Here is a 27,135-nt window from a genome sequence, read left to right on the forward strand (position 1 = left end):
ATTTGTGAATTTTTATTCAAGTCTCTTGTCTATTTCTAAATTTGATTATATATCTTTTATTATTAATTTATGTTGTTGTTAAGTGCTGTCAAGTTGATTCCGACTCAGTGATTTTATATAGGGTTTACAAGAAGAAGCTGGTGGGTTAGAATTGCCAACCTTGTGGTTAACAGTCTGGTGTGTATCCTACAGTGCCACACCAGGACATTTATGGCAGTGGCGGCGGGTGCTGTGGTCAGTTCTGACTCATAGCGATCCTGTATAGGATTTCCGTGTCTGCATATCTTTAAGGAGCAGAAAGCCTCATCTTCTTGCTGTGGAATGATTGGTAGCTTCGAACTACTGACCTTGTAGTTAGCAGCCCAGTTTGCAATCCAATATGCTACCAGAACATACATAGGAGTTGTTTACAAGTTGATACAAGTGTTTGTTTTTGCATATATGGATGTGAAAACTTTCTTTCTGTTTGTGGGTAACTTACTCATTTTCTTAGCAGTGTACTTTGAAGCTTTAAAAAAATTTGATGAAATTAATTTCATCATGTCCCCTCTCCCTCCCCTTTATGCTTTATGGTTGGTGCTTTTAGATCCAATCTAAGAAATCTTTACCTTTGGTAAGATTGCAAAGATATTCATTTTTCGTTGTGGTTAATGAATTACAGGTTAATTTTTGTACACAGCATAAGTCATGGGTCACAGATTTTTTTTTTTTTTTTTTTGTATAATAGCCAGTTGTTCCAGCTCTTTTTGTTAAAAAGATTGTCCTTTCTCCATTGAATTTCCTTGGCATCTTTGTTGAAAATCAGTTGACTGTACATGTGGGTCTATTTCTGGACTAATGGAGTTGGTCTGTTTACCTTGACACCAGGACACTATCTTCATTACTTTAGCTTGACAGGAAATCATATAATGTGAGTACCCAATTTTATTATTCTTTTTCAAGATTGTGTTGGATATTCTAGATCCTCTGTATCTCGATGTAACATTTAAATTCAACCTGTCACTTGTTACCCAAAAAAGCCTGGTGGTATTTTAGCTGAAATTGCATTTAATATAGAGATCAATTGAGGGAAAGTAGACATCTTATTAGTATTGATTTGATACGATCTCGTTTTTGTTTTTACAAAGTATGATTGCAGATACTGTGAGGAATTGATGGGGGCTAGAGGCAAAACAAGAGTAGTAACAGGGTGTCTTCTTAGACTTCTGCTATAAGCCATTGCAAGATTTGTAGTGGAGCCAGTCCGGATATTGATACTGCTGTTGTGAGTGCCATCGACTTGGTTCCAACGCCTAACCACCCTGTGTAGGGTTTCTGAAGTTCTAAATCTTTGCAGCAACAGGAAGCATCATCTTTCTCTTGTTGAGTCCCTGGTGACTTGAACTGCTGACCTTATAGTTTGCAGTCCAGTGTTTGTCCTACAGAGCCACCATGGTCTCAGGATATTGATAGTGAAAAGACTTGGGTGGGATTGGAGATATATTTTGGAGGTAAAATCAACAACTGGTGATTTTGAAGTGCCAGCCTTGTGGTTAGCAGTTCAGTGCTTATCCAATAGTGCCACACCAGGGCTCCATTAACATAGATTGTTGTTGATTGTTACTATCCAGTCAGTTCTGACTCATAGCAATCCTGTTTCTGAGTAGCAGCTGGTGGATTTGAACTACTGACCTTGCAGTTCAAATCGACCTTGCAGTCCAGTATTTATCATATAACACCACACCAGAACTCCATTAACATACTGAGGTGAATTTAAAAGTCATCACAAAATTGAGGTTAACACTTACTTTAGATTCCAAGATGGAGGACAGCACACAACACTGGAAATCAGGTCTAGGCGAGGTGACACATGTTTAGGGGTGGGGTGGGGGGTACACTTCAATCCATGACAATATTTGAAGTGAAAAAAACCAAAGTTTAAAATAGCATATACAATATATTCTTTCTGAAAGGAGGAAATATAAGGTTGGCTCATGTTTAGTTTTTGCATAAAGGAACACTGGAAGAATAAACAAACTCATAAAATGATTGATGCTGGAGACAGAAGGAGTGAGACTTTTTATGTATATCTTTTTATGACATTGTGATTTTGAACTATGTTACTATATTAAAATACTTTTAACAGAAACAGTAAGGTACTCTAAAGCTTTTTAAATCCTGTCTTCATCAGTGCCACAGTAAGTAATTAATGAAGATCGGTAATACAGACAGTAAGACAAGACACAGGTTTATTAATGTTGTTGTCGTTATTAAGTGCTGTCGAGTAGGTTCTGATTTATAGCAACCCTGTATAGGTTTTCCAAGGAGTGGCTGTTAAGTTTGAACCATCAACCTCGTGGTTCAAAATGACCTTGTGGTCCAGTGCTTTACACCATAGCAGAACCCCTAAGTATTTTAATGAGATTTTATAATTTAGGAACATTGGTATTACATGGCTTGGGGGTGCTGTATTTAACTACAAGATCTGCAATTCAAATCCAAGAGCTATTCCTTGGGAAAAAAGAGAAGACCTTCCATAAAGGCATGCAGCCACAAAAACCCTGTGTAGGGTCACTATAAGTCAGAATTGAATCATTGACAGTGGGTTTGGGGACTATTTAAAAACTGCTACTTAACTGTTTGTTTCTGGTAAAGTTAGGAAAAAACATTATAATTTAATGATAGCCTTTGCGTGTGTGGGTGTGTGTGTATAAAATGTATGTATGGTGTGGTGCTGTGGGATAAAGCACTGGGCTGCAGGGTCAGTCTGAACTACAAAGTCGGTGGTTCAAACTCACCAGCCACTCCTTCGAAACCCTATACAGGGTCACTGTGAGTTGGAACCAACTCAACAGAACTTGACAGCTACAACAAAATTCATAATTACTGTTGGAAGATTGACATTACATTTAGTTTTGTAGCTGTTAAGAATGTGAGGCAAGATGGTGGAGTAGGGAGACAAACTTAGCTGCCCCTAGACAACAAAGACCAAGTGATGATCCTGGAACCTTGAGCATCAGAGGTTAGGATACAAAGGGGGATTGAATGCCATCTGGAAGAAGAAGCTAAACAGGAACAGTAAGAGAGAAGAAAAATAGGCAGGCTGTGGGCTGGTGTGGAACAGTGTGGCCATCTTGAGCTTTTTCTAGTGGCTGTAGATACAGCGGCTTGCAGACACAGGATGCAGCTGGAGGTTAGCAACAAGGAGGTGCAGTTTTCTCTTATTCTCATGCCCTCCAGTTTCCATCCTCACCAGCCAAGAAGCCAGTGGTACCCCCTCCTGTGCAGCCTCTGCTCTTCCTGGGGTCAGATGCCAGACATAGCACCCCTCCTTCTGAAAGTTCATAAACCCACCCCAAACTATCTACACAAACAGTGAACAGAGCACTAACTGCATTCACATTTCCAGTATCTACCACATCCACCAGGAGACAAGTGGTGAGTTCCTGAGAATATCCCAATACGCAGTCATCAACTATCAGTATGATACCACAATACTGAGAAAACAGACAATTTCAGCTTATACAAACAAACAAGACAGAGTGCCTCAAGTCAACAAAACACAGAGTCAGAAAACATTACACCAGAAATGGTATCAAACTACCTGATAAGGAATTTAAAAGAAGGCTAATTAGACAACATCAGCGGATTGAGAAAAAGACTGAGATAACTACAGCTTAAACAAGGAAAACATAGGTGAAACTATGGAAAAATCAGGAAAGAAATTGACAAAATAATTTCAAAATGGAAGTTATACAAATTCAACACTTCGAAAGCCAGACTTAACACTAAGACTTCATAAATAGATAGTAAACTGAAAAGGACAAGAAGTAGAATTAAATCAATGGAAAGCTGAATTAGTGAGTTTGAAAAAAAATTTTTTTTTCAATAATGATCTGCTACAAGATTCCTGTAGTGACCCTGCATAGGGTTTGAATAGAACATGGGAACACTAAGAAAAGTGTGCAACAAGGTTGTATTCTTTCACCATACTTATTTAACCTGTATGCTGAACAAATAATCCGAGAAGCTGGGTTACAGGAAGAAGAACATCAGGATTAGAGGAAGACTCATTAACAACCTGTGATATGCAGATGATACAACCTTGCTTGCTGAAAGTGAAGAGGACTTAAAACATTTACTGATGAAGATCAAAGAGCACAGCCTTTGGTTTGAATTGCATCTCAGTGTAAAGAAAACAAAAATCCTCACCGCTGGACCAATAAACAACATTCTTATCAACAGAGAAAAGATTGAAGTTGTCAAGGACTTCATTCTTCTTGGATCAACTATCAACACTCATGGAAGCAGCAGTCAAGAAATCAAAGGACATATTGCATTATGCAAATCTGCTGCACAAGACCTTTTTAAAGTGTTGAACAAAGATGTCAGCTTGAGGACTAAGATGTGCCTGACCCAAGCCATGGTATTTTCAGTAACCTCATATGCATGCGAAAGCTAGACAGTGAATAAGGAAGACCGTAGAAGAATTGATGCTTTTGAGTTATGGTGTTGGAGGAGAATATTGAAAGTACCATGGACTGCCAAAAGAACAAACAGATCTGTTTTGGAAGAAGTGCAGCCAGAGGACTCCTTGGAGGCCAAGATGGCCAAAGTTCGTCTCTCATACTTCGGACATAATTGTCAGGAGGGACCAGTCGCTGGAAAAGGATATCATGTTTGGTAAGGTGGAGGATCAGAGAAAAAGAGGAAGACCCCCAATGAGATAGATTGGCAAAGTGGCAGCATCAATGGGCTCAAGCATGGCAACAATTGTGAGATTGGCCCAGGATTGGGCAGTGTTTCGTTCTGTTGTGTATAAGGTTTCAGTGAGTCGGTACCCACTCGATGGCATCTAACAGCAACAACAGGCCTGGTTTGGCATCAAAGGATAAGCACTCAACCTCAAGGGCAGTTTGAGCTGCAAGGTCAGTGGTTCAAACTCACTAGTCATTCCTTGGAAACCTTGTATAGGGTCACCGTGAGTCAGAACCGACTTGATGACACTTAACTACAACAACAAGGAACAATCAGAAAAAAGAACAACAACAACAAAAAAAAAATCCGAAGAAAGTCTAAGATTTATGTCTAACACTATCAGGAAGAATAATTTACATGTGATTGGTATTTCTGAACAGGAAGAGACCAAAAAAAAGAAAAAAAAAGTTTAGAGACTGTCCAAGAGTTGTTGGATTAAAACTTTCCTAACATTATGATGAAAGACGAGAAGATGAACAAACTCCTAACAGGATGTTGTTGTTGTGAAGTGCTGTCAAGTCAGTTCCGATCCATAGCAACCTTGTATAGGGTTTCCGAGGAGCAGCTGGTGAACTTGAACCACCGTCCTTGCAGTTCAAACAGCTTTGCAGTCTGGTGCATTAACCCACCATGCCACACCAGAACTCCTAACAAGATGTAAGCCACCCCAAAAGAAAACTACCAAGACATACTATAATCACACTTTTTTAAACCAAAGGCCAGAAAAGACTACTGAGAGCAGCTTAGGAAAAATGAAAAGTTACCTACAAACAAGAATTAATAAGAATAATCACTGTTTCTCAGCAGAAACTATGCAGGCAAGAAGACAATAGAATGACATTTCTAAAGCTCTGAAAGAAACAAATGGCCAAACAAAAATCATATATCCAGCAAAATTATACAAATATGATGGCAAAATTTGCTTGTTTTCAGACAAATTTGTGGTAGCCAGAACAACCTTTCAAATAATACTAAAGGGAGTTCTTTGGACAGAGAACCAACAACAGCAGACTAACTAACATACATGACAATATCATCTAGAACTCAACCCAGATATAGAAATCTGCAAAGTAAAACAGAACTTTAAGACTGGAAAGAGAGCACCAGAGATACAACTGCAACAACTATTTAAAAAAAAAAAAAAAAACCACCATAAATTAAAAAGGGGATAATCCAGTCACAAAACTTCAAATGAAGAGGAAATCAAATAGATTTCAAGATGAGAATAACCTAACTGTAACCCTAAAAAACAAGACCAAACCTTACTCCAGCCCTCACCCTAAACACTTAACTCCAGTCCTGACAATAACCCTAACAATAAATGAAGTCCTTGGGACTGTTCCCAACCCTAGCTCTCACTGCTTACTCCTACCTACCACTACCCACCCCAATGTGAAGTGCTTACTGTTGCCACATAATTGGAGAGATTTTATTGCTTTGTATCTTATTACTGCTTGTTCCCCGTCCTTCCTCCGGGAATATTTATGAACTTTACAATACAGGTGAAAGCTAAATCATTCATTGTTTCAAGTGGTGAGTTTTGTTTTTGTAAATTTCTAGGGAATATATGAGAACATGGCATAGTTCTTCAGTATGTTTTTGTTAATAGTTTCAGTATAGTTCTTCAGTATGTTTCGTAGTTCACAGTATCTTTTGCATTTTCAAAATAGCTTAACCCAGGTGGTTCTGGGCTGTCTTTTGGGTAAATCGGACATCGTTTTTGGAGAATCTGTCTTCACCTGAGATACTGTGACACCCACACCTTGAAATTGCTGTCACTCCATTAAGATCTCTGTACCTCAAGGTCAAACTTCTTTGTTCCAGTGTGCAAGTTTAGCTTCATCATTGTCTTTGTGCCTCTAGAGAGTAGGTGACAGGTTGTTCAGTTAATTGAGCTTCAGTTTCCTCATTGATAAAATGGAATGATAATTTCATGCCCTACTAACATCTCTGGTTTATTTTAAGACGGAAATAAGATGATCATATATTGTATGCTATCAATCCTTTGCAAATTAAAGGGCTACATAAACTTAGTTATTGTAATTTGGTTTCATCTTTTACAAAGGATTTAGCATGTATAACTTGGTAAGTTGTTTCTGGTAATGTCTTTTTCTCTTATCTAAAGCAAGGTCGATTTGAACTGTTTGGTCAGCAGTTCAAATCCACCAGCTACATCTCAGCAACCCTAAACAGGGTCACTGTGAGTTAGAACTGACTCAACAGCATTTAACAACAACAAAAGTCTTCGTTGGAGTGCTGGTGTGGTCCTGCAGGTAAGCAGTGGACTGCTAACTGCAAGGCTGATGGTTCAAATTTACCAGCTGCTCCTCGAAAACACTATGTAGAGTCACTATGAGTTGAAACCGACTCAACGTCACTTAACAACAGCATGTTTTTCATTTTATCTTTTGCTAGATCTAGTGGAATCGGTGAAATGCTTAGTCTTGCTTTACCCATGAACCTTATTGATAGCTGTCTGATAAAAACTTTTATTGATGAATATGTAGGAGGAGATTGTATTTTTAACTTTTATGAATTAGGGTTTTTCTCCTGCTACTACAGATTTACACCCTCGGAAACCCTGTACAGGGTCGCTATGGGTCGGAACCAACTCGACAGCACATAACAACAACAACAACAACTACTGATTCAAATGGTGTGGTGTCGTAGAAAGACAACAAACTTTGGGTCACATGCCTGTTTTTCTATTTAAATTCCTCTGTGCCTTTGTCCATTTTTCAAAGAGGGATAAGACCTAGGGTGGTTACATAAATTAAAGCAAATGTGTAAACTAATTATTCCAATGATTGGTATATTCACAGAATAGTAAATTTTATCTGTCACCAATGACTGATTTGGTTTTTTTTTTTCAATTTAAGATGTTTACTGTTCTAATATATTATTGCTGTCAGACAGCTGTTACCGTGTTTGTCGTAAAAGCTATTGCTAACCTTATAGAACAGGTTACTAAAAATAGGGGGTCGAGGCAGCTTCTAGGGAAGGATTCACACAGTAGCTGGTATAGTGTTCTGTAGTCTCACTGCCTGGTAGGCCTCATCAGCCCTCCAATGCTCTGTCCACAAGGGACTGTTGCTGTAAGTTGGATATACTCAACCACATTCTAAGGGGGTGGGCGTGGGGGCAACTAGCTACTAGGGAATAAAAGAATTCCATTTGTTAAGTAATCCTTAATCCATGGGGTTTTTGTAGCAGATGTTTCCATTTTCCCTTCCCTACAGTACCCTGTGTACCAGCCATGCTGGATAAATAACAAGTTTTGATGAATTTGCACCCTGGTGTCATAGAAACAGTGGAGATCAAAGATCAAAATAGAACAAAGCACATAGTGATTGGATTTTCTCGGGCAAAATGAAGCAGAATGCTGAGTCAATTATTTGGGCAACTCATATCCAAATCTGTTTTATGAAAGGGAACCAACATTTATTGAGCACTTAGTATGTGCCAAAAATCTCCCTACGAGGTGCATGTATTATTATCCTGACTTCACAGGTGAGGGTATTGAGAATTGGGAAAAATAAGTAAATTACCCAAGGCACACAGTAACAAAACCAGGACTGGAATCTGTGCTCTGTGTGTCTTTGAGTGATATTACCAGCCATACTTTCACCAGAGGTTTGGTGGTAAAAACTTTCCTAGAATGGGATACGGTATTGCAGAAGGCACATGCAAAGATAGTATTTTCCTTCACTTGATAAGACATACTACTTTTGGTTAGAGAATGTTGTTGTTGTTAAGTGCCGTGGAGTCAGTTCCAACTCATAGGGACCCTGTATAGGGTTTCCAAGGACCGGTTAATGAGTTTGAACTACCAACCTGTGGTTCAAACCAACCCTGTGGTCCAGTGCTTTATCCCACAGTGCCGTAGAGTAAAATGTTATATACGAAGACCAGCTAGGTCAAAGCACACACACAAAAAGCCACCAGATTTTTCTTAAACAAATCTTAATCCAAGATTGATGCTTTTTTCCCTGTGAGTCTCACATGTATTTAATCTGGATATGAGTATCCATTCTAACCTGGCTGGGCAGTTATGTCAGAGCAGGATTTGGATGCCCTTGCATAGGAGAGTTGTAACATTTATGTACAAGATAATCATATTTATTCAGCTCCTTAAAGCATCTACCACAGTGTTCCAAACCCAAATAGTAGAGAAGCCAGAATTTACTAAAAAAAAGTATTTGCTAGACTTAATAGCTCTGTAAGGAGCTCTGGTAGTGTAGTGGTTACGAATCAGTCTGCTAACCTCAGGGTCAGCAGTCCTAAACTACCAGCCGTTCCGTGGGAGAAAGATGAGGCTTTCTGATCCCGTAAAGATTTACAGCCTTGGAAACCCTGTACAGGGTCACTATGAGTTGGAACCAATGCCATAGCATATAACAACAATATTTAAGGTTATGTCTGATCTGACCTCATGTATACCAAAGTGAATAATTCATTTTCTTCTGTGGAGGAATTTTTAGATATTTAAAAGTATACAGGTAGTTCTTGGATTTCTAATGAGATCTGTTCCTAACTGTGACTTTTAGAATTTGTACATCAGTCTGAACAGGTGTACGGTTCTCATTTAACCTAACTTTAGTTCAAGAAAAGCCTCAAAACCTTCTCAGTGCTTTAAAAGTGGCACATGCAGCAAGTGAAGGTGATTGCGGTGGAGAATTTGTTGCTAGTGGGGGCTAGTTCAGTCATTTCAATGCAAGACTTAAACTGATCTTCAAAGAGGGCAATGCCCTGCTCAAAGAAGGAGGCCAACCTTACACTTAGAATATGTGCAGCTCTCCTCAGTGCTGCTAACCTCACAAATCAGGCTTCTGAAAGGACTCGTACCTCTTCCAGGTCTCCCATTTCAGGGCTTCAACCTATAGTTTTTTCTGTTCTGCTTACTATGAAGAATCAACCTGATTATATTAAAGGACCAGTAGGAGCTGTCCATTAAGTTGGGCATTCGTAACTCAAGGTCTGCCTATATTAAAAAAAATTTTGATCTTCAAGGCATATTGACATGACTAAGACTTCAAAGATATTTATTGCTTCTGTCTACAAGGATGAGATCTAAGAGCAACAATTTTAGTAACACAAATGTTGTTGTTAACTGCCATTGAGTTGGTGCTGACTCATAAGCTAATTTGAACCTCAAGTTCCGCTCTTTGCAAACCCTATACAGGGTCACTGAGCCGGAACTGACTCGAAGGCATTGAACAACAACAACATATCTATGTAACCATCATCTCCATAAACATAGAACATTGTAATGCTGGAAACACCCCTGATTCCTCTTCCCAGCCAGTTTTCATTCCCATTCAAACAATCATGTTTAATAGTCTCTTCATAATGCCTTATTTGTAAACCTGTACTTAATTTTAGGAATGTGGTTTTTATAGATGGAATATAGTTAAGTGCATGTATACACCTTTAAAAAGGAATTCATAGTTGTGTTGGTATTTTAATTGCGTTGGCACCAGCTTTCACTTCTTCAGTGGTGACGTAGCATGAGAGAAGCAGATATAGCAGGTAATCCTGAGATTTCATTCTGGGAAAACCTCAGAGCTCGCAAACTTTTTATCGTTCAGGTTAGTGATTTGGGTATCAGCCATATTAGTGACTCAGATGGAGCTGAAGGAAAGGTAAGGAGAACTTTGGAGTTCGGGGAGCTGTGTGCAGCCTTACTGGCTGACGGTATTGAAGTCATGGAGAAAGAAGAGAGGGCAGACCAGCCTCCTCTATGTGCTGTTTGTAAACCTCCTGTACCATTTGTTTTCACCGAGATAACATAGCAAAATCCTCTCAGGTCTGTATCATGAATGCACCACAAATATTTTTCTTTAACAAATCAGCAATGTGTGCTGGTGATCTGAAATACCCAGGGTAAATTGATCACAAACTCTGCTAGGTTAGTGACAGGCTTGGCCATTGTGCTTACTTACCTGGGATAGTAGGGATACTCTTCCTGTATTTAGAAAGATAAAACAAAATTGAGTGTAGGTAGAGAGGGATGTTTGCAGAAAGTTGGCTTTACTATTTCTTATTGTGACATCCAGACGCCTGGTCTGGCAATGCAGGATCAGCACTGAACTTTGAACCATAAGGTTGGCAGTTCAAACCCATCAGCTGCTCCTCAGAGTCACTATGAGTCGCAAACGACTCCATGGCACTTAGCAACAGCAACCTAGTGACATCCCTTAGGACTCAGAGCTACATGACCACCTCACATTCTCTTAGTTTGTGTGTTCTCAATAGGAACAATATGGGTCCAAAGGAAGTTGGTTCTTAGGAGAGGGATGTCAGAAAAAAACACCTTACTATTTATGTGTAATATACACAAAGATATATATATATAGATATATACATACTAGGGGGCTTCAGAAAGTTCATGGAAATATTGAAGTACAGTGGCATTTTCCACAAACTTTGTGGAACACCACCACCCCCCATACAATATAAAAGCAGATATGCATTATACCTATGACATTAAATTTTCATGGGTTAGGAGGTGATTAGAAAACAAAAAAGTTCTATAAAGGCTCTTTAGGGAGATTGGTAATATAAAAAGGCTGAGAAGCATTGTCCTCTCTCTTTGCAAGTAAACAATGGAGGATGCTATCCAGGCAAAGATAAAGAGAAGGGACTGAAAAAGGTTAAAACAGCCCCAGTTTTCTTTTCAGCATTGTAATACTTATTTCAAAAATAAGAGAATAGGGATGGCATTGAATTTAAGCACTGTTTAGTGAGTGGCTGTGTGAGTCTATCTCTTAGGAAAAGAAGAAAGAATAAATGAGTAAATAAAAACAATAGCGTTGGCGAAAGGTCTTTTGGATGCTTTTCCTACCTTCTCTTCTAATAAAAATGACTTTTAGCTAGCAGTTTATTGAGATTAGTATAAGGCAGTTCACACTAAGGTGGAATCAGTGTGCTAAACTGATGTGTTGTTCTGAGGGCAATCACCTGCAATGGAAAGGAGTGATAGATGTTTAGGGGTTTGACAGGTTCAGATCAGTGGTTGCCCACCAGGTAGCTGAAGGAATTACTGCAGTGCAGTTGCAGAAGCACATGCCCATCAAGACTTGCCTATAGACAAATTAAAGGTTACCTCTGAGATCCATGGCTATTTACCTTTGCTGCAAATATATCATCCCCACTCATCTGTCAGTTTGTTATACTGCGGTGGCTTATGGTACTGTGATGTTGGAAGCTATGCCACTGATATTTTAAGTACCAGCAGGGGTACCCATGGTGAACAGGCTTCAGTGGAGCTTCCAGAATAGAAATAAGGAGAGGCAGATTACTTTTGAATGTTTAGCTACTACAAACCTTATGAATGGCAGTGGAACATTGTCAGATACATTGCCAGAAGATGAGCCCCTCAAGTTGGAGGCGCTGAAAATATGATTGGGGGAAGAGCTGCCTCCTCAAAGTAGAGTATAGACCATACTGCCATGAATGGAGCAAAACTTTAAAGGCCTTCATTTGCTGATGCAGCATAACTCAAAATAAGGAAAAACAGCTCAAACGTTCATTAATAATCAGAACCTGGAATGCACAAAGCTAAGAATATTGGGAGTTGTCAAAAATTAAATAGACCACATAAAGATTGATATTCTGGGCATTAATGAACTGAAATGGATTGGTATTTGCTATTTTGAATCTGACAGTCATCTGGTTTACTATGCCAGGAACGTAAAATTGAAGAGTAATAGCATTGCATCCATCATCAAAAAGAACATTTCAAGATCTATCTTAACGTACAGTACTGTCTGTGATTGGATGATACCCATACGCCTACAAATGTATTGTTCAAATGTATGCACCATCCACTAAACCCAGTGATGATGAACCTGAAGAATTCTACCAACTTCTTCAGTCTAAAATTGATCTAACATGCAATCAATCAAAATGCAATGATAGTGACTGGTGATTGGAATGTGAAAGTTGGAAACAAAGAGGAAGGTTCAGTAGTTGGATGATATGGCCTTGGTGATAAAAATTCTGCTGGAGATCACATGATAGAATTTTGTAAGACCAATGACTTACTCATTGCAAATACCTTTTTTTAAACAACTTAAAAGGCAACTACATGGACCTCACCAGGTGGGATGCACAGGAACCAAATTGATGGCATTTGTGGGAAGAGATGTTAGAAAAGCTCCTTATTAGCCAAAACAAAAATAGGGCAGACTGTGGAATAGACCATAAATTGTTCATATGCAAGTTCGGCTGAAGCTGAAGGAAATTAAACAAGTCCACAAGGGCCAAAATACGACCTTGAATAATTTTCAAGAAGAGATTTGATGCATTAGACATTTACAACCCAAGACTAGAATGCTGTGGAATGACATCAAGAACATTATGCAGGAAGAAAGCAAAAGATCATTAAGAAGACAGGAAAGAAAGGAACGATCAAAATGGATGTCAGAAGAGACTCTGAAACTTGTTCTCCAGCATAGAGATGCTAAAGTAAATGGAGGAAATGAGGACATAGAGGAGCTGAACAGAAAATTTCAAATGACAGCACGAGACAACAAGGTCACATATTATAATGAAATGTGCAAAGACCGAGAGATAGAAAACAAAAGGAAAAAACATGGCTAGTATTTCTCAAGCGGAAAGAATTGGAGAAAAATTCAAGTGTCAGGCTGCAATATTGAAGCATTCTATAGGTGAAATATTGAATGACCCTGGGGAGAAAAAATAATAATTGAAGGCTTACAGAGTCACTATACCAAAAGAGTTAGATGTTCAGCCATTTCTAGAGGTAGCATGTGATCAATAACTGATGATATTGAAGGAAGAAGTCCAAGCTGCACTGAAGGCATTGGCGAAAAACAAGTCTTCAGGAATTGATGGAATACAAATTGAAATCTTTCAACAAACTGATGCAGCACTGGAGGTGATCACTCATCTATGCCAAGAAATTTGAAAGTCACAACTGTGTAGCCACGTGATTTGAAGAGATCCATTTTTGTGCCCATTCCAAAGAGAGGTAACACAAAGTAATGTAGAGTCATCAAACAATATCAGTGTCACATTCAAGTAAAATTTTCATGAAGATATTTCAAACAATGGTTGCAACAGTGCATCTACAAGGAACTAATTGCTAGAAAGTAAAACCGGATTCAGAAGAGATCTTATTGCTGCCATCAGATGGATCTTGGCTGAAATTAGAAAATACCAGAAACATGTTTACTTGTGCTCTGTTGACTGTTGAAAGGCTTTTGACTGTGTGTATCATAACAAACTATGGATAACATTGGGAAGAATGGATGTTCCAGAACACTTAATTAGACTCATAAAGAACCTGTACATAGACCAAAGAACAGAACAAGGGGATACTGAATGGTTAAAAATGAAGAAAAGTGTGAGCCAGGGTTGTGTTCTTTCACCATACTTATTCAATTTGTATGCTGAACAAATAATCCGAGAAGCTGGATTATGTGAAGAAAAACGTGGCATCAGGATTGGTGGAAGACTCACTAACAGCTTGCAATATGCAGATGATACAACTTTGCTGAAAGCAAAGAGACTTAAAATACTTACTGATCAAGATCAAAGACTATAGCCTTCAATATGGAGTACACCTCAATGTAAAGGAAACAAAATCCTCACAACTGGACCAATAAATAATATGATAAATGGAGAAAAGATCGACGTTGTCAATAACTTCATTTTGCTTAGGTCCACAAGCAACACTCATGGAAACAACTATCAAGAAATCAACTCTACTGCAAAATACCTCATGTTAAAGAATGAAAATACCAGTTTGAGGACTAAGGTGCGACTGACTCAAGTCATGGTATTTTCTTATATGTATGTGAAAGTTGGTCAGTGAATAAGGAAGACCATACAAGAATCAATCCATGGTTTTGGAGAAAGCTATTAACAGTACTATGGACTGCCAGAAAAACAAAACATCTCTTTTGGAAGAAGTACAACTAGAATGCTCCTTAGAAACCAGGATGATAAGACTTTGTCTCTCATGCTTAATACATGTTATCAGAAGAAACCAGTCCCTGGAGAAGGACATAATGCTTGGTAAAGTAGAGGGGTCAGTGGAAAAGAAGTCCCAATGAGATGGATTGACAGAGTAGCAACAGCAATGGACTCAAGCCTAAGAACAATTGTGAGGCTAATGCGGGACCTGGCAGTGTTTCATTGTGTCATACATAGGGTCACTATGAGTCTGAACTGACTCAACAGCACCTACAGAAAAACAACAGCAAAAACAATAAATATATCCATGAATGTGGTGGAGTATACAGAGGGCCAAGTTATGGAAACTTCTTAGAAATTACAAACACCTTGAGGGAATGGGTCACTGGACCTGGGAATTCAGGACCATAGTTTAACAGGACATCATGGTCAATTGGCTTAACGTAGTCCACAAAGACAATGTTATACACCCTTCTTTGGTGTTTAGCAACTGGGGTCATGAGCAGCCATCTAAGATGCAAATATTGGTTTCTCCCTGCTTGGAGAAAGGAAGATTGATCAAAATCCAAGTTCCATGGAAAGAATTCATCCACTTGACTTATGGACCACATGAACATCGGTCTCCATGACCCTAAAACCTAAAGAACTGTGCCCAGCTGGCACTACCAAGTGCTCCAAGTGGGATTACATTAGAAGGTCCTGGATAGAGTAGGAAAGAAATGTGGACCATAACCCAAAATCATATTTAAAAAAAAAGAAAAAAGATCTGGCTTACTGTTAGAATGAAAGATTGGTAGAACTACTAGTCAGGAAACAAATTCAGACTCCCCTCCCAATTTTCAGTCAAACAATAAACAAGTCTATAGTGGGATCAATAACACTGAGTGCTTCATGGACTTTAGAATAATCAACCACTTGAGATCCAAAGGGCAGCAATTACCCAAGGAAAAAATTCAGAAGGGTTTGTAAAGGAGGACTGGAAATGTGGAAACAGGAAGGATGTGGCATAAGAGTGTTTCATTGTGGGGCTTCCAATCAGTGAGATGAAACACAATGTGTATGAATTGTGGCATGGAAAACTGACTGATCTGTTCTATAAACCTTCACCAAATGCATGGTAAAAAGGAAAAAGGAATCTATGTACTACTATTATGGAAACAGAGCTTCATCTTTTTCTGATGGAGAAACTGGTGGATTTGAACCATAGATAGACCTTGTGGTTAGTAGCTCCTTACTTAGCCCACTGTACCACCAGGGCTCTTTGATTCCATTATTTAAAAAACCAAACCCACTGCTAGTCGATTCTGATTCATAGCAACCCTATTTGGAGTTTCTGAGACTGTAAATCTTTACAGGAGCAGAAAATTTCATCTTTCTCTTGCAGAGTGGCTAGTGGGTTTGAACTTCCAGCCTTGTAATTAGTAGTCCAGTGCTTGCCACATAGCTCTATTACTAGCATGTTGCTGTTAAGTGCTGTCAAGTCGGTTCCGACTCATATCAACACTGTAAATAAGTAGTTAGCAGTCAAATGTGTATCCTATAGCACCACACTAGGACTCCAATAGCTCAAATTAACTCAATTTTGTGTTACTTTGCTTAAAGGGGGCTAGGAACTTGGCATTATTTGTGAATCTCATTACTCATGGTTTTCTTAAAAACAGTCTGATATATGGTTGCCACAGGAATTATGTCATAGGCATGATGAGATTCGTGACTGTTCTGTTTGAATCAAGATTTTATATTGAGGGGTTTATATAAGTTGTATTGATTTATTGCAAATTTTATATTTTCATAGCTTTATTGAAATGCAATTACTGTATACTAAACTGCATGTATTTAAGGTGCGTAATTTGATGAGTCTTGATATAAGGTTTATAGCTGTGAATCTTTAACCTCAGTGACCGTAGCCCAAGTGTCCTGTGTGATTGAGCCCTCCTTGCTCATTCTGTTCCTCCTTCTGCTGTGGGCACTACTGGTCTCCTGATGCGCTTTCTGTCACTCGAGTTTGCATTTTCTAGGATTATACGTAATTGAACCACCCAGTCTTTTGTCTGGCAATACTGATGTACATTTCCTTTTAGTTCCAGTTCAGACATCATAAGAGATCTCCTAGAAGAGGAGGAAGCCTGGGAAGCATTACATAAGTGAGTTTTTATAATCAAGAAATAAGTATGCAATTTGACCTGAGAAATTATAATTCTGTATAATTGATTTTCAAACAAAAGAGTTTTTAATGCTGATTTAAGAAATTAATAATTCACACATAATCATGGTAAAGATTCCCCACTTGCTACTTTGTTTTTTTCTTTTCTTTTACATATTTCTGCTTAGAAATGGGATCCTGGTGTAATGACTGTAGTTACTTATCAGAAGTTGTTTCTCTAAAGGTAACTTGTTCTTATTGGGAATTGCTAGATTGGCCATAAGTACTGACTCAGAATCTTTAGAAAACTTAATCCCTTCCTGATTTATTGGTCATGAGACCAGCTTGTTGTTGTTGTTAAGTGCCATTGAGTCGGTTCCAACTTCTAGTGACCCTGTATAGGGTTTCTGAGGAGTGGCTTACTGTAAGATAAATGGACATCACTCTCTAATTCCACCTAGGCATCAGTCAAGGGAATGAGAATGTTGGTGTTGGGGAACCTTTTCTAGACCCCACTGGTCAGTAAGGAGGAAAGGAACCAGGTTGAAGAAGATTACAGTTTCATCAATCCTCTGTACAGGGAGTGAGCTGTAACTCACCAAGTCAGCTGGACTGATTTCACTATACCTTCATTTGCACACACCTCAAGTGGCCCTCAAAACTGCTTGGTAATTATACTCCATTTCTGTGGCCAATCCTTTGCCCCATTCTTTATGATGATTATTTCAAACCTTAGCGTAGTGGTTGCGAATCAGGCTGCGAACCTTAAGGTCAGCGGTTCGAAACTACCAGCCGCTCTGCGGGAGAAAGATGAGGCTTTCTTCTCCTGTAAAGATTTACACCCTCGGAAACCCTGTACAGGGTCGCTCTGGGTCGGAACCAACTCGACGGCACTTAACAACAACAACATCTCCTTTCAATGGCTCCACCCCCAGCTGAAAATGCTTCTCTTTCTTTATAGAGAATCGCAGAAGACGTCATATGGAAATCCTTATCTTCCCAGTGCCAAACATTATTCTCCCTAAATTTATCCTCCCCCTAAAGTTGTAAAGTAAGAAAAGACATGGTCCTTTTTCAGTGTTTCTTTTAAGTCAATTGCTTAAGCAGAGAAACAAGGCTTCATTCCTGACATCCTGCTTTCTGTTGCTTTTCTGTCTAATCCATGAACTGTCATTTGGATTATACTATTCAGGTATTTTCTGAACCCATCAGTTTATTTCCACTTCGCTCATCACCCTGATCCATGATACAGTCTTGTTTTAATTAGACAATGTCTTCTTGATTTGTCTGTTCTCATTTCTTCTCGTTTCTTTCTAGTCTCATACTGCAACTAGAGCCATTTTTTCAAAATGCAAAATCTGATCCCTGTTACCATCCTTTTGCTTTAAAAAAAAAAAAAAAAAGCATTGGCCTCTTATTCCTTTTAAGTTTATTTGTTGTTTTAAGTGCTGTTGAGTCAGTTTTGACTCATAGTGACCCTGTATAGGGTTTCTGAGCAGCTGGTGAATTTGAACCGCTGACCTTGTGGTTCAAACTGACCTTGCGGTCTAGCACATTATCCCACAGCGCCATACCAGGACTCTTCATTACTCTTGATAAAAGGTCATCTGGTCTCTTGGTTTGATACACCTTTTGGTACACAGCTGTACTCCATTCTCTCTTACTCTCTGCTTCACTCCTATAGACTTTATAGCTCTTATAGGTCAAGCTTCTGCCCATCACAGGGCCTTTGGCCAAGCTCTCCTCTTTACCCAAGTGTTCTTCTTGTCTTTTGTCATCTGTTTCCACCTACTCACCTTCAGATGTCAGCCCAGGAGTTAGTTCTTCCAGAAGACTGCACTGACCCTTCTTACTGGACCAAATCCTCCTTTTTATATGCTCTTATAGCACTGTGTCCTTTTTTCCCCCAGCACATTGCCCATGTCCCTTACAAATTTAGTCTTTTAACCCCAATACCAACATAAGCCTACTTGATACAGGTAATTTCATTTAAGTATCACAACAACACTATAATGTTGGTACTATTATTATTCCTGTTTTATAGTGAGGAAACTGAGGCTTAAAGAGGTAAATCTCCAGCCCAGAGCCACATAGCCATTAGTGGTGAGTGATGGAGGTAAGCTAACAACCCAGTGTGTGAAATGTCAGGTTTTAAACCATTAACTGCAGTCACCAAAGAAGGAGAGGTTTACTCTCCTATTGACATTCATAGTTTCATAGCTGAATTATTAGGAGAATGGAAGCCTAGTGTATCTGAGGAATGCATTGTGAGGTGACTGTGAGGTCAGTGAGATATTTATTAATTGAAGCACCAACAACTTATTAAAGTTCAAATCTTGGCTACCTGCACTTTTCTCACCTCAACATTAGTCTGAATTCTGTGAGTGAAGAGGTTATGTCTTTGGCAGCTGCTTTTTCCTATACCAGGAATCACCGTGTTCATCCTAAACCAAACCAATGACTATGACACACTGTAGCCCAGAATTCCTGAGCCCAGATATTTCTTGATAATGAAATCCTTTCCAATCATTATTACCAGAAAGCTCTTAGAAGAGTCATGATCCATCCCTGATCCTCAGAGGTAATAAATGTTGAAGTTAGAAGAAATGTAAGAATTCATCCATTCCAATCCCTTCATTTTATAGAGAAAGTGACTGAGCTCCAGTAAGATCAAAAATAGACTGTGCTCTTCCCCTCATTCTTCCAGCTCTTGGCAGCATCTAAGGCTCCTCGGGGTCTGGCCCCAGCCTACTCGACTGGTTTATTGCATTTCACTCCCTTTGCTTTGCTTTATTGAAGCTGAGCTACTCACAATTGACACAGTGAGTCATTCTGCCTTTTCTCCTGTGCCTTTCTGCCTGAATTGCCATTTCCCTTTTCTTAGTATAGCTAGGAATTGCCATTGCTTTCTTCACACTTCATTCAGAAGCAGCTGTACTCAACACCTGAGTCCCTTTATAGAGAGTCATTCTATGGATCATGAAGCTCTGGCACCTAGCACAGTCCTGGGTGGGTGAGACACAGTAGATACACAATAGGTATGTGAATGAAGGAATGTGTCCATCACTCAGCCACGACTGATGGGTTTCAATCTGCTGACTAGTGGCTTTTAGAGGTAGGGACACCGCTTACATGGCTTCAGGAGCCTGTGAATGGGTCAGGAGTGCCACATAAGAATCTTTTAAATTACTGATCTCATGGTGCCTTAAAAAGAAACTTTTAGAACATACTTTTCTCATGGTGTTGTGGAGTAATGTTCTGGACTGCAAAGTTGGTTTGAACTGCAAGGTCAGTGGTTCAAGCTCACCAGCCACTCCTTGGAAACCCTATACAGGGTCACTATGGGTCAGAACCAACTCTACAGCATTTAACAACAATATTCATAATAAAATCTGAAAAAAACCATTTTCACTATTGATAATCTGTGTGTCATCATAACTCCATGCGTGAGAAGTCACATATATTTATTAGTCAGCCATGTTTTCTAATGGAATCGTCATAATGTGGGTGTCTTGTTTTGGAACTTTTTTATTGGTATTTATTATGTATTCATGATGCATTCTTCAAGCGTAAAAAGAGTTGTCCTACAAGAATTTCATTGGGAAACTCTTACACTGTCCATGCTACTGCCTCCATCTTGGTCTTTCAGGCTTCTTTTTGTTCCCCAAAAGCCCCTCAAGGATGCCAAAATTGCTGTTTTGACCTAGTGTAAATCCGAGTGCAGCGTTCTTCCAGAAAGGGTTAGAGAGCTAGAAACACCATCTTAGAAATGCATAGACCTAGGTGGAGGAGATGTAGCTTCACATTTTGATATTTTTGTTTATTAAATTTCTATGATTTTGTAGCACTACTGCTTTTCTTCCCTCATACTTGCTTATGTCATATCCATAGAATACCTTGTTTTATATCTTCTTTACTGCTTAATTGAACTGGTTAGAACCTATAGTTAAATGTTGAATAGAAGTGGTAATAAAGACATACTTTTCTTTTTGCATTCTGTGAGAGAGAAAACATTCAATGTCTTACTGTTTATTCCTAGTTTTTAACATGTGTAAGTATTGAACTTTGAAATGTTTTTAATGCATCTACGGAGAGTAATATATGACTTTTATCCTTGACTATGCCACTGTGGAGAATTATATTGATTAATTTTTCAAATGTTAAATCAATATTGCGTTCCTAAAATAAACATAGCTTATGGTGACTGTTTATCTTTTTTTAATATATTGCTAGGTTTGGTTTCTTAATATTTTTTTGTTATGTTTTGTTGTTATGTTCATGAGAGAAATCAGCTTGTAACTTTTCTTTCATGCTGTGACTTCAAGTTTTAATTTCAAGGTTATACACAGATATTCTATTTGGATCCTTTGCCCCATAGAGAGCCAGAAGCCAAATAAATAATTTTATATGATTTGAGCTTAATGACATGCTGAGTGAAATAAGTTAGTCAGAAAAGGACAAAGACTCGGACTTTACGTATATATATATTCTAGAACAGAACATATGTGTCGAGAAGAAAGTTTATTAGTGGTTACCGGGGGCAGGAGAGAGATGGCAAGAGGAAGTTATTGCTTATGGAGTACTGAGTATCTTTTGATGGTGATGGAGAAATCATGTTGATGAAGGGTAGGGTTGCACAACCTGTGCAACTGTAAGAAGTTGAAGTGACCAGAGCTGTGCAGGAGACATACAATGATGACTCAAAGAAGAGTAGCTGCTGAGGCTGCTGATGGACAGCCAAGACTCTTCATGGGATTTTGTTTCTTGGTTTGGAGCTTCGGGGTCATGGCTTCATGGGAGATCCCAGTTAATTGTTGAGTGCTTCTGTTCTACCTCATAGTATGTAGTGCTGAAGCCTTAAAAGCTTGCAAGTAGCTGTCCAAGACACAACTGGTTTATATTCATGTGGAACAACAGAAGGAGGAGGAGACTCAGGCATCAGAGGAGGAAATGGAACGTGTGGCTATTTATCTTGATGAACAAGGGCCTCCTTTGCCATGAGACCAGAGCTGGAGGTGCCTGGTTACCAGTACTGAATTTTGATTAAAGCTTCTATAGAAGAATCCTGATCAAAAGGAGGAAATGCAAGACAGAATTTCAAATTCTTATGGTCTGTAGACCTTCTGGACCCATGGGGGCTGGATGAAGCCCTGAAATTTGTACCTTGGGATAATCTTTAACCTTAAGTCAAGAGTGTCCCTGAAATCTTCGTAAAATCTAACAATTATTTAGCTTAACAAGTTAAAAAAGGACTCCTGGTATGGTGCTGTAGGATCAACACTGGACTGTGAATCACAGGATTGGCCGGTCAGACCTCGAAAACACTATACAGGGTCCCTATGAGTCAGAACCGACTCAGCAGCACTTAACAACAACAACAAGTAAAACATGTCTGCCAAGAGCATTATGCTCTTAAGAACAACCTGTATGGGAGTGCGGTGGTTCTATATGATAAGCACTGTACTGCAAACCACAAGATCAGCATTTCGAGCCCTCCAGCTGCTTCACAGGAGAAAGATGAGGCTTTCTGCTCCCATTAACATTTACAGTCCTGAAAACCCTATACAGGGTCACTGTGAGTTGAAACTGACTCGACAGCACTTAACAACAATAAAATATGAGATCAAATTAGTAACAGCAACTAGAAAGAAAGGCAGCACTGAGCTCATGTTCATGGACAGGAACAACTCAGAATTCAGGGGAGCATGGCTGCACAACTGAAAAGAATTACTATCACAGTGTTGGACATGTAGACACTGAAATCATCGGTCTATGTTTTGGGCATGTGGTTGTTGTCAGGTGCCATCGAGTCGGAACCGACTCATAGCGACCCCATGCACAGCAGAACGAAACGATGTCCGATCCTGGGCCAACCCCACCACCACTGCCACACTTGACGCCATCAATGATGCCACCTGGCTGATCCATCTCGATGGGGGTCTTCCTCTTTTTCTCTGACCCTCCATCTTACCCAGCATGACATCCTTCTCCAGTGACTGTTCTCTCCTGACAATATGTCCAAAGTATGAAAGACAAAGCTTAGCCATCCTGGCCTCCAAGGAGCACTCTGGCTGCACTTCTTCCAAAATAGATCTGTTGGTTCTTTTGGCAGTCCATGGCACTTTTAGTATTCTCCTCCAACACCACAACTCAAAGGCATCGATTCTTCTACGGTCTTCCCTATTCACTGTCCAGCTTTCACATCCATATGAGGTTATTGAAAAATACCATGGCTTGGGTCAGGTGCACCTTAGTCCTCAAGCTGACATCTCTGCTCTTCAACACTTTAAAAGTTCCTGTGCAGCAGATTTGCCTAATGCAATACGTTGTCTGATCTCTTGACTGCTGCTTCCACGAGTGATGATAGTTGATCCAAGAAGAATTTGGACATGTAGAAACTGAAATCATCGGTGAATGTTCTCAACAACAGCAAAACATTTTTTTTTTTTTTAATTTAATGTTACTTGTAATCCCCAAGGCAACAATTAGGAAAATAAAAGAATTTTAATATAGTAAAAGACAAGGAAATGAGCAGTAGCTCAAAAGAGGGAACAAATCTTTACAACAAGGATCATTCCCACCCCCTCCATACACAGAGTAAACAGGGATGGGCAACTTGGACAATGGCTACCACCACTTGGTGGGGGGCTACAAAGGCAAGAAGTGACTGGCTTACAAGCTTTCAAGAGGGAACCTAGATCCAGAAGGCGTGGAGGAAGGTAGAATCTCCACTGAGTAGTATACAATCTGTCCTGGCGGGGCTGATGAAAAGAAATGCACATAGGTCTCTTGTGATACAATAGTGAATAATTGTTATCAGGACTGCTTGTGAGGGTTGGAAATGTAAAGGTAGATGTTTTGTAGCAAAAGAAGGGAGTGATTGACTTTGCACTCCAGGAGCGGATGTCCCTGAGTCCATCAAGGGAGACGAGAAGGAGAGCGGGACCCTACCCAGAGAAGCAGTGATGATGCCAAAGAGGGAGAGGGGTTGTGTGCTTACGACCCAGGGGGCAGGCTTGTAGGGTATGCCCTTTGGTTGGTTGATGATGCATGGAGGGGATTGTAACCATGGCAATGAAGTGATATATGATAAGATGAATATAAAACTAGTGTTTTCCCATGTAAACTATCACATAATTCACAATAAAACATTAAAAAAAAAAGACAAGGAAATGAAAATGGTAACTAGAAAGTATGTATTTAACACGAAATAGTACAGTAGTAGAGGAATAAAGTAAAAAAGGGGAGCATGAGGACTCTGTAGGATAAACACTGAACTGTGAACCACAAGGTGAGCACTTCAAGTCCACTAGTCGCTCTGCAGGAGAAAGATGAGGCTTTCTGCTCCCGTATAGATTTGGAGTCCTGGTGTGGACTGCTAACCATAAGATCAATGGTTCAAGCCCACCAATCACTCCTTGGAAACCCTAGGAGTTGCCATCTCTCACAGTCCATTTATTTTGAACCTAATACTTTTGTAGGAGCTCTGGTAGCGTAGTGGTTACGAATCGGGCTGCGAACCTTAAGGTCAGCGGTTTGAAACTACCAGCTGCTTCGCGGGAGAAAGATGAGGCTTTCTACTCCCGTAAAGATTTACACCCTCGGAAACCCTATACAGGGTCGCTATGGGTCGGAACCGACTCGATGGCACATAACAACAACAACAACAATACTTTTGTACAGGCAGTAAACCATGGCTTCCTATTCTGAATGTGAGAAATTGTACATGGAATCGAGTATGTGCCCTTAGATGTATAATCTTTTCCATTTCTGAGTCTCCGCTCCTTTCTTCAGCTTGTAGAGCAATTTTTAGATACCAATCATGTATCATGTTGGTTCTCTCTTTTGGTTTAATGTTAACTACTGGAGAGTTTTCTATCATCTGGCAACAAAAGCAGAGAGACCCACTCCTCTTAAGCAGCCTTTATCCAGAAATAATTTTATCCTAAGAAAGATTGTCAAGGACTTCAATCTTCTTGGATCAGCTATCAACATTTATGGAAGCAGCAGTCAAACAACGTTTTGCATTAGGCAAATCTGCTGCACAAGACCTTTTTAAAGTGTTGAAGAGCAAAGATGTCAGCTTGCTTTGTTCTGTTGTGCGTAAGGTCGCTATGGGTCAGTACCAACTCAATGGCACCTAACAACAACAACAACAAGGAAAACATTGTATATTGACTGATACCTTTTCTTTCTTTTATGCCACTGTTTTCTAGGTAATAGATTCTAATGAAATAAAAAGTTTTTTCTGAGTATTTGAGAAACAAATGTCATGCATTCACTGAACATCTATGAAATTCCTACTGTATGCTATTCATGTAAAGTAGGCCCTTTCATAGTCATTGTAGTATCTAATCCCTGTGGTAACTGGGTAGGGAAATAATTGCATTCATTTTGGTTAATACAGCTAAACCCCAGAAGGGTTGAAAATTCTCTAGTCTTACATCTGATCATCATTGCTAAAGCTCACACTTAAATCTCCTAAGAATCTCTTTCTCCACAACAGAGCTACGCCCGAATGTTTTTTCAAGATTGAGTTCTTCATCAGTTTACACCCTGTAATAAGGAGTCTGATTTCATATTTTTATGTTAGACTGCTGGTAGATATTAATTCTAACCCTCATTACTTTCTGTGTAGTTTACTTTAAAAAGAAAAATAAACTTCATCACATCCCCAGCAATAATAGCAAAGTTAAAAAAGAAAAAAAAGGCCCAGAAAACAGTTACGGCACATATGGTTAACAAGTGCTGTCTGGTAGGTTCCGACTCATAGTGACCCTGTATAGGGTTTCCAATGAGTGACTGGTGGTTTTGAACCAGCAGGCTCAAACCTTGTGGTCCAGTGCTTATCCTACAGCACCACCCCAGGACACAGTGAAGTACAGCACAGTGTTAAAGGATACATTTAAAAGACATTATACTGAGTGAAATTAGTCACAGAAGGACAAATATTTTTCAAGACTGCTATTGTAAAAAGTCACGAAGAGGCTTACACAGAGAAAGACACACTCTTTGAGAGTTACCAAGGATGGGATGGAGTAGGAAGGTAAATTACTGATAAGGGAATAGATGCAGATGAATTTTGATGAAGGGAAAGGCAGTATATGATCAAGGTTGAGGGGTCATCACATAATGATCAAGACAAAGGAAGGCACTGGGAAGAGAACAATGGTTAAAGGTTACAAAGTTAAATATACAATCCTATGTGGTACTACATGTTAATACGCTGTACTGCAAAGTCGATTTGAACCACAAGGTCAGCCTCAAGGTTCAAGCTCACCAGCTGTTCTTTGGAAACCCTATACAGAATCACTGTGGTTCAGAACCAACTCGACGACACTTGACAACAATAACAGTAAAAACAACAATGTATGAGTGGATATACAGGTAGACACACACAAGCTGAACAAATGTGGGAAGTTGAATGGGATTGCACCAATGGATTTATATAGGTTTGACAGAGTAGAATTCTACTTGTGTATTTAAATATGCTGTAAATGTATCTGTGAATATAATACAGTGGGGACAAAGTTATGAAAATTTCTGCATCATAATGAAATATCATGAGGGAATGAGTTGCTAGGCTTTGGAGCTAAGGGCCATAGTCTCAGGTGACGTCATTGTTAAGCCAGTTAGCCTAACAATCCACAAGGACAGTGTTCTATATCCTACTCTAGTGAAGAAGGGCTGAGGTCTTAAAAGCTTGTGACTGGCCACCTAAGGTGAAACATTTGGTCTTTCCAAAGAAGAGTGAAGAAAATCAAAGACTCGAGACAATTAGTCCCAAGTACTCATGGTCTGTGGGAACCTAAGACGAGAAGAGCTAGATGGTGCTCAGCTACTGCTGCTCATTCCTCTAAAAGGGATCACAATAGGAGGTTCTGGATAGAGTGGGAGGATAACATGAAGCAATTTCACAATTATAATAAGTAGAAATTTTAAAAGTTCAGTCTTGTTGGGTAGAGACTGGTGGAAGCCTTGAGACTCTGGCCCTTAGTCACCTTTGAGGCCTTGACTGAACTCACTTCCCAAGGTTCAGCTTCCACCTACTGACAGACAGGCCTGTAACCTGAACAGTGACACCTGGAAGGTAAGTACTTTTCAGAACAATCAACTGTAGGGGATCAAAAGGGCAGCATTTGCCCAAGAACAAAGCTAAGAAGGCAGGAAAAGGATGGAAAAGAAGATTGAATGGTTGATCAACACAGGAAGTGGGAAGAGTGAGTACTGTTGTTATCAATGTCACAAAGAACGTGTATGAATTGTTGAATGAAAAACCAATTTGCTCTGTAAGCTTTCACTCAAATCACAAT

At 39.4% G+C, this 27,135-nt stretch overlaps 1 protein-coding gene across 1 annotated transcript in view; it reads left to right on the top strand.

Moving 5' to 3' along the window:
* The window catches only part of RAD18 (RAD18 homolog (S. cerevisiae)), a 152,655-nt gene that overhangs the window by 123,142 nt on the left and 2,378 nt on the right, over positions 1-27,135 (top strand). The window contains exon 12 of the mRNA XM_006851574.1: positions 16,761-16,823. Within this exon, the coding sequence (XP_006851636.1) occupies positions 16,761-16,823 (63 nt within the window). The remainder of the gene's footprint in view (positions 1-16,760; positions 16,824-27,135) is intronic.

Source organism: Chrysochloris asiatica, unplaced genomic scaffold (assembly GCF_000296735.1).
Source record: "Chrysochloris asiatica unplaced genomic scaffold, ChrAsi1.0 scaffold00030, whole genome shotgun sequence".
NCBI lineage: Eukaryota > Metazoa > Chordata > Mammalia > Afrosoricida > Chrysochloridae > Chrysochloris > Chrysochloris asiatica.